Below are 7,910 nucleotides of genomic sequence, written 5' to 3' on the forward strand. Positions count from 1 at the left end.
TTTAACAAAAAAAAAAAAAAAAAAAAAAAACCAAAAAACTTAACAAACCTGAAGGCAACACCAAGCAAGATTGAGCAAGCTAACAAGCCAGAGACAACCGTAATAGGCGATCATAATATACGGTCTCCGATTCGACAACTTCGACAAGCTCTTCTTCACCTCATACGCTAAGTAAGCCACGAATAGAATAGATGCTAATATCAGAACCGTGTTGTGCAAAAAGCCATGACACTTCCCAACCCATCCGCCGATAAACCCCTCGGTGGCCGTCGAATTAGGGCTTAGCCGTGAAACCAGGTAAGGTGACTCCGCAATCTCGCCGAGAACTCGCATTTTCCTCAAATCGAACGAATCAGAAACCCAAGTAGAGCCACCTCAAAGGAGTAGAATTTAAATCCCTAATTCCAGAAAAATTGAGATTTGATGTTCGCGATACAGCAGAATTCATATGATCTCGTATATTTCTTCTCTCTGGTGACCAAATGAAAAATCTTAGTTAGTTTTCGCCGTTTTGGAGAGAAAAAAGAAAATGATTTCGAAGAGAAAGAGAAGTAAAAAATTTTCTTTCTTTGCAAAAAATCTCAACCAATCAGCTTAACCCACGTCTTATAAGAACTGAGGTTAAATCAGTTCTTATTGAAGAACAAAAAAAATGTTCTAAGTCCACTGTTACAATATTTTCATTTTAAAAATGTCTTAGAAGAGCCTCATAGTTCTGCCGTTAATGATGGCCTTAGTAGATAACACAAATATTGAATAAAATAAAGAAAATACCACAACAACATTTTTTATAGGAAAATACCATAGGACCCAAGTTTTTTTGGAATAAAAAGACATAAACACCCTTTTTTGTTTTAGTGTTAGATAGAAAGAGTGAAAGATTTGGTGAGATTTTTTAAAATAGCATGTAGTATTTATATTTTACATGCTATATTGAACTAAATAACGTTAAATCGTACTCAAACCGACATATAATTTCGTTTTAATTGTAAAATCTAAATCCTAACCATCTCATTTGTGAACCCAAACCGACATATAATTTCGTTCTAATTGTAAAATCTAAATCCTAACCATCTCATTTGTGAACCCAAACCGACATATAATTTCGTTCTAATTGTAAAATCTAAATCCTAACCATCTCATTTGTGAACCCAAACCGACATATAATTTCGTTCTAATTGTAAAATCTAAATCCTAACCATCTCATTTGTGAACCCAAACCGACATATAATTTCGTTCTAATTGTAAAATCTAAATCCTAACCATCTCATTTGTGAACCCAAACCGACATATAATTTCGTTCTAATTGTAAAATCTAAGCCCTAACCATCTCATTTGTGAACCCAAACCGACATATAATTTCGTTCTAATTGTAAAATCTAAATCCTAACCATTTCATTTGTGAACCCAAACCGACATATAATTTCGTTCTAAAAAAATGACATGATATTTAAACGAATAACATGTAATATATGAAATGGGTATAAGTGTAATTTTATTTGAAGAGAAAGAATACTCTCTAACAACCAGTGTAGAATTGTGGTATTTTCTTAATTATGTTCTGTTTTTGTGCTATCTACTGTATATTTCCTAAAATAAAAGAAAAACTATGTGCATGATGTTAAAAAATATAAACTACTACCAAGAGTGCTATCAGAGCAATGAACAGAAGACATGACAAAGAGGATAGTAAAGACAAATACGCTTAACATTGTTTTGCTATTAGTCATTTCTTTGATTTTGTTTTGATATTTTTTTGTTTGATGTTTTATCCTAAATTCTGTGGATATTTTGCCTATATCCTAGGAAAACAACAAAAAAAAAATCTTTTTGTAGCTATAAAGTTGTAGCTGTTAGGAAAGTCAACAAAAGAAAGAGAACACAATAGTCACAAAAGGATATGTACATGTAAAAAATATTACGTAACTTCTGTGGAGCCCAACTATGCAAGCAGTGTAACTTCTCTTTTTACTTCTATAAATAGAACGATGAATTGTTCATTGTAATACATCAATACGATACAACTTACAAAACTTCAATTATAGAAGAAGTAAAATTTCTCTCGTCTCTCTTTACTCAGTATCCCAATCCTTCTACGGGTATAAAATTTCTCTATATTATTTATATTCACCACAAAATTAAACACTTATTTTATAACAATAGCTATTTTTTTCTATATCTATTCGTCAAAACATAGCCAAGAATATTCAACATCAGATTTTGTTGCTCATAGCTACAAATTTGCGACAAATATTATCGTTGTGGCTAATTACACCAATTACCACAAATAGCCACAACAAACAAATGTGTCTATAAATTTGTAGATATTCTATATTAATGTGGAGGGTTTAATTTTTTGGTTAATTTAGTCATATATATAGCCACAATTTTTTCCGTGGTAATCTTAATTTCTATTTTTAAAAAATACAAAAATATTTAAATTAAAAGTTTATAGGATTTTTGTAGGAAAATTTCTATGATTTCTCATTAACATTCATTGTAGGAATATTATTTCTTATTTCCTATGAAAACAACTTTTATAGAACTTTTTTTGTAATTTCACGAAAATTTCGTAATAAATTTGGTAGGAAATCACAATGTTTTCTAATACTAGTATTCAACTATAAGCATATAAACGATGAGGTCTTCAAATGTGGGAGTTCGACAAAATACCTTGTTTAGCTTCTATAATCAACATAATGTTTCACGAGAGTTATATTACATGTGATTATTGAGTTAACGGTATTGACTTACATTTAGGCATGACCACGGTTATAGTTATTGCGGTTACAATTTACCATCAGTTATGGCTAGAAATTTTCTTTAATTATAATATTAACTACTAGATTTGCGGTTAGCACGATTATGGTTATGGTTAAATATGATTACAATAATATTTTGGAAGTGAAATCTTATATTTTCGTAACCTTTTTAATAAACAAATCAAATGATGATATATTAAATAATATTATTTTATAAGAAAATATATATAGTAGTTTATAAGAAAATAAATGTATTAATGGTCATGAGCCTATAATAATTAAATTCAATCAAACTTGTGATTTGATTAATGGAAAATGAGTTGTGGAGTGGATCAGAGATTTAGTAGAGGGCACATGCATTGAACCATTTAAGACATTGTTCTTTTTTTTTTTATAAATATGTATTTGTAAGATTTAACCGTAAGGTTAACTATGTTTATGTTTTGAATTTTTGGTACAGTTATTTAGTATTTTTTTTAACCATGACTAATCTAATTTTTACGGTTAGTATATAGTTTAGTTATGAGCCGTTTAAAATCCGACATATACGGTTAGACTATGGTTATGTGATTATGTCTACTTACATTAAAGTGGAGGGTAAAATTGGGGGAAAAAACTATCTGGATAAAATGTTTTTTTTCGTGAAAACTTATCTCATTGTACTAGTTTAAAATAATAAAAAAAATGAAAAGAAATAAAAATAAAAAGGTTTGATTGCTTCTAAGCGAGAAAGAGGGTTTGAGTATCTTGTATCGTTTCTGCTGTGAGAAGAGAAAAAGGAGGAGAAGGAAGGAAGATGATGATGTCCGGTGGGAGCTACACGAACATCGATCACCATGGATCTGTTCCCGTAAGTTAGCTACCTCTTTCCTTTTCTGATTCCGTCCTTATGTTTCCCTGATCCTTCCCTTTTTTCGCACTTTGTCATTCTTCGATTGTATTGTCGAGATCCTCTCTCGCCTTCTGATCACATCTTGTTTCCATCGCAGGCCGTTCCAGATCCTGGCCATGTCACCGTCAAATTCGCAGGTAATCAATTTATGTAATATGAATTTTGAATCTGTAATAGAACGAAGTAGGCATTTGTATTTGTTGTTGTGAGATTTTGCTGGAATCTCTAAGTCTTTTTTAAGGTTTATAAGATTTGCGTATGTATTTTGTTCTGTGGTTTGATTGATTGGTGGGGATACATTGTAATTGCAGACTCAAATCTACAAACGATTCCTCCATCTGCTACTCTGGGAAAGATCTCTGGTGGTACTAATCCTCCTCGAGATGCTGACGGTAATAATATTATATCCTTTTACATTTGGTTAAGATTCTATTCTATGGAGTTTTTTTTTGCTCTTCATTAGTTGAGATATGTCTTAGGGCTTATGTAGTTCGATCTGCTGCAGATACATTTTCTAGGCCTGTGAATGGTACAGATGAATCTCAGTCTGGTGGTTGGCTCCATAGATTCACTGTTGGTGCTTACAAGCCTTACTTTGATGTGGACACCTCAGATGTCGTTGAGAGAATCAAAGAATCTCTCTTTCCTTTCAGAGGAACCTTTACGGAAAACACTGCCAACAACCCTGATCTGTAAGAGTCTCTTCTTTACCGTTTTTATCCCGCAGTGTAGAGAGATAAGGGGACTGGATTTAGTGCTTTTTCCAATTTAGTGCTCAAGAGAATAAGTTTTGTGTGTTATAGGTACGGGCCATTCTGGATATGCACAACGTTGATCTTTGTAGCAGCATCCATAGGAACATTTGTTACATACATAGCACACAAATTAAAGAAACAGGAATGGAACTACGATATTAATCTGGTGACTTGGTCTGCCGGAGTGTTCTACGGTTATGTAACCATTATCCCTCTCGCTTTATATGTTGTTCTCAAGTACTTCTCTGCTCCATCAGGCTTAGTCCAACTTTTCTGTCTCTACGGATATTCCCTGTTCGTCTTTATCCCTGCATTGGTGAGTTCGTTTATTAATTCCTCTATTACTCACATTCAATGAGAAAAAAAAAACCCCCAAGACTAAAAAATTGCTGTTTCTGCAGTGTCTCTCTGTTGTGCCACTAGAGATATTCAGATGGGTGATTGCGGGTTTAGCTGGATTCATGTCTGCAACATTTGTGGCATTGAACCTCAAAGCACATATTAACTCTGCAGGAGAGAGATGGTTCTTGATTGTGGTCAGCATTTTTCTTTTACAGCTGGCGCTTTCAGTCGTGCTGAAGCTATATCTGTTCACTGTCACCGTATAAAGGACTGACCCCTGGATACCGAAGGCGTCCTTGGGGTGATCTCATAGTTCCTACGGGTTGGAGACAGATTTATGCCTTCAGAAGACAAAGCTGTGTGTTTTCAGGTGTTTTAACTACAGTGCGATTTTTATATCTGAATCCGTAGATCATGAAAGAGTCTTTTTTTACCTTGCAGAGTGGCCAATTTTTGTAATACTAGTAGAGAGACTGATTCTTTCATTTGTTGTCATCAACATGAATATTACGAGTATACATCATAAGTATAGAGATCGTATAGTAAATTGTCATCAACATAAATAGTTGTTTTTGGCTATGCTCGACTTATTTTTAAAAATCTAAACTCAAGTTCCTTAAAATGCCAAAAGTTTGGTGAAATTGGTTCAAAGGTTTAGCTCGTCTTTCAAAGTTAGATAGCGTATTCTGTTTTTTACTGAAGCAAAAAAGTTAACAAGAACAATGATTCGTCAAAGAAAGGGAAAAATTACTAAAGGAAAGCAGATAACAAATCAAAGGTCCTGGTAAAATAACTAAAGTCCAAAAAAAGATTCCACAAGAAAATGTATCGAAGTGTTTCATTGATTTCAAAAGAAAACAGAAGAGTCGTTAATCATAATATATCAATCAAGCTTTCGATTTCTTCCCTTTGGTATCAGCAACTACGGGCTTAGCTTTGAAAGGCAAAAACGTTTCTCCTCCCATAAACGGCTGTAGAACCTCAGGGATATCCACACCACCTTCTCGCTGGTAGTTCTCGAGAATGCAGCAAATGGTCCTCTCTGTTGCAGTAAGCGTCGAATTCAGCATATGCACATACTGCTTCGTCTGCTCATTTCCCTTTTTCTGACCGTATCTGATCTCAAGCCTTCGAGCCTGGTAGTCTGTACAATTGGAACACGAAACAAGCTCTCTGTAAGTCTCCGACGAAGGAAACCAAGCTTCCAAGTCGTACTTTTTGGCAGCTGCATCGTTCAATGCTCCAGAGACGATCGACACAATTCGGTATGGAAGCTTTAGCTGCAAAGAAATTACACAGTTGACTAATTAGAAACTATTGAAAACACATAAAGGTTTCTTGACTTAAGGTTTAAAAATTACCGCTTGGTAAAAGTCTTCAGAGTTCTTCATCATCTCATCCAGCATTTCCCATGAGGCATTGTCGTTAGGACCAGTGATGCAGAACTGTTCAATTTTCTCAAACTGGTGAACACGGAAAATACCAAGAGTGTCTCTTCCATGCGAACCAGCTTCTTTTCTAAAGCAGGACGAGTAACCAGCGTATCTGAACCAAACGAATTATAATGTTGGCAGCATTCCCAATACATAAAAGAAACAATAGTCTTATAACGCTGCGAGTAGGTATAACTATGTTTGTTTATACCTTAGGGGAAGCTCAGTCGGATGAATCCATTCATCAAGATGGTATGCACAAAGAGGCTGCTCAGCAGTTGCAATAAGGTATTTGTCATCTCCTTCACCAGTCACCTGGACATAACAACAACAATCTTCTCTGAATAAAAACTTCTCTTAACAGCATAATTATCAAATGTTTTGTAACAGATGAAAGACCTTGTAAAGCTCTTCATCAAACTGCGCCAATTGTGCGCACTTGGCCATAACATCCTTCCTCATGAAAAAAGGAGGCTGCAATCCTGTGAATCCTCTCTTTTTCAAGAAAGTTAGCCCAAAGTTGATAAGAGCTTGGTTGAGCATCAAGCCATCTCCTTTTAGGAAAAAGCCTCTAGCTCCAGCGATTTCAGCACCTGAGGCCAAAATAGCATTACAATAAAAAAAAATCCCACCAACACAGAATGAGGAGGACTGGAGGAGGATGCCAAAAGTGTCAGTCAATGCTACCTCTTTTGGTATCTGCAATACCGAGAAGGTCAACAAGATCCACATGGTTTTTCAGCTTCAGACCAGGCGTAGGAACCAGCTTTTCACCCCACACTTTAATCACTGCATTATTAGCCTGCATATGGAGAAAACACCAATAAACTTATAGATTTCTCTCACCACCATACTGACAAAACTTTGAAGGAACGAAATGGGACTAACCTCGTCCTTGTCAATTGGAACCGAGTCATGGATCAAGTTTCCAACCGTCTCCAATTTGGCTTTCAAAGCAGCATAAGCTTCACGAACTTCCACCTCCTTTGCGGTAGAATCTTGTTTGTTTTTCTCGGTTTGCTGAATAACCTCAGTCGCATCTTCTTTTTTCTATTCCAGCAAAACAAAAACGTTACAACAATGTTGAGTTTTCATCTTTCTAAAAGGTTCGTGCAACATAATTTTCTATACACTGATAGCAGTCTGCAAAATCTTCTCATTACCAAGTTAAAGATTTGGTATGCATTCACAATAAAATCAAAGCGAACACTAGAAAATTAATATCATGAGCGACTAAAAATTCTCAAATAATTCCAGATCCTAAGTAGAACCACTACGGATCTAAAGAGAAGGTTGCTAAAACTAACAATTTTGAGCTGCGCGACTTGCTTGTTCAGCTTGTTGAACTCTTTTCGGAAGCTCTCAACTTCAAATTGACCTGAAAACACACACACACACACATAAAGTAGTGAGATAATAAGATAACCAAATCAAATCTTAAATCCGTAAGAAGCAAAACGATTAAGGCGAGCGATCGTGGAAGATTACTTACGCTGACGCCATTCTTTGTCGAGCTTAATAATCTCATCAACAACTTCAACATTGGCAAATCTCCGGCGTTGCGATTCTCGGATGATCTCCGGATTGTTACCTTTTTCTTCCCGGAAAAGATTGATATCCAACATTTTTTTTTTTGTGTGCTTTCTCTGGGAATCAAAAGCTGAAACGGAACCTTAGAGATACAATTCTTATCAGATCAGCGGCGACTAGGGTTTTTGAGAATTGT

At 35.1% G+C, this 7,910-nt stretch overlaps 2 protein-coding genes across 2 annotated transcripts; one reads left to right on the top strand and one right to left on the bottom strand.

Annotated features, from left to right (window-relative positions):
• LOC104736762 (protein YIPF1 homolog) lies at nucleotides 3,487-5,298 on the top strand. The gene is made up of 6 exons (XM_010456815.2): nucleotides 3,487-3,612; nucleotides 3,752-3,791; nucleotides 3,966-4,046; nucleotides 4,160-4,346; nucleotides 4,458-4,725; nucleotides 4,811-5,298. The coding sequence occupies exons 1-6, from the start codon at nucleotides 3,559-3,561 to the stop codon at nucleotides 5,015-5,017; spliced, it is 837 nt and encodes a 278-aa protein (XP_010455117.1). The 5' UTR covers nucleotides 3,487-3,558; the 3' UTR covers nucleotides 5,018-5,298.
• Nucleotides 5,478-7,910, bottom strand: LOC104736763 (serine--tRNA ligase, cytoplasmic). Its single transcript, XM_010456816.2, has 8 exons — nucleotides 7,677-7,910; nucleotides 7,492-7,562; nucleotides 7,073-7,234; nucleotides 6,872-6,986; nucleotides 6,584-6,777; nucleotides 6,396-6,499; nucleotides 6,113-6,296; nucleotides 5,478-6,031 (listed from the first exon to the last, which is right to left on the bottom strand). The coding sequence occupies exons 1-8, from the start codon at nucleotides 7,807-7,809 to the stop codon at nucleotides 5,639-5,641; spliced, it is 1,356 nt and encodes a 451-aa protein (XP_010455118.1). The 5' UTR covers nucleotides 7,810-7,910; the 3' UTR covers nucleotides 5,478-5,638.

The sequence above is a fragment of the Camelina sativa genome, chromosome 13, assembly GCF_000633955.1.
Source record: "Camelina sativa cultivar DH55 chromosome 13, Cs, whole genome shotgun sequence".
Taxonomy (NCBI): Eukaryota; Viridiplantae; Streptophyta; class Magnoliopsida; order Brassicales; family Brassicaceae; genus Camelina; species Camelina sativa.

Excerpts from the sequence above, each read along its gene's own strand:
- LOC104736763 (XM_010456816.2), bottom strand. The coding sequence starts at position 7,809 with ATGTTGGATATCAATCTTTTCCGGGAAGAAAAAGGTAACAATCCGGAG. Across the intron at positions 7,235-7,491 it reads AAGTCGCGCAGCTCAAAATT|AAAAAAGAAGATGCGACTGA; the intron begins GTTAGTTTTAGC and ends TTGCTGGAATAG. Across the intron at positions 6,032-6,112 it reads CTGAAGACTTTTACCAAGCG|CTAAAGCTTCCATACCGAAT; the intron begins GTAATTTTTAAA and ends ATTTCTTTGCAG.
- LOC104736762 (XM_010456815.2), top strand. The coding sequence starts at position 3,559 with ATGATGATGTCCGGTGGGAGCTACACGAACATCGATCACCATGGATCT. Across the intron at positions 3,613-3,751 it reads ATCACCATGGATCTGTTCCC|GCCGTTCCAGATCCTGGCCA; the intron begins GTAAGTTAGCTA and ends TTTCCATCGCAG. Across the intron at positions 4,047-4,159 it reads TCCTCCTCGAGATGCTGACG|ATACATTTTCTAGGCCTGTG; the intron begins GTAATAATATTA and ends GATCTGCTGCAG.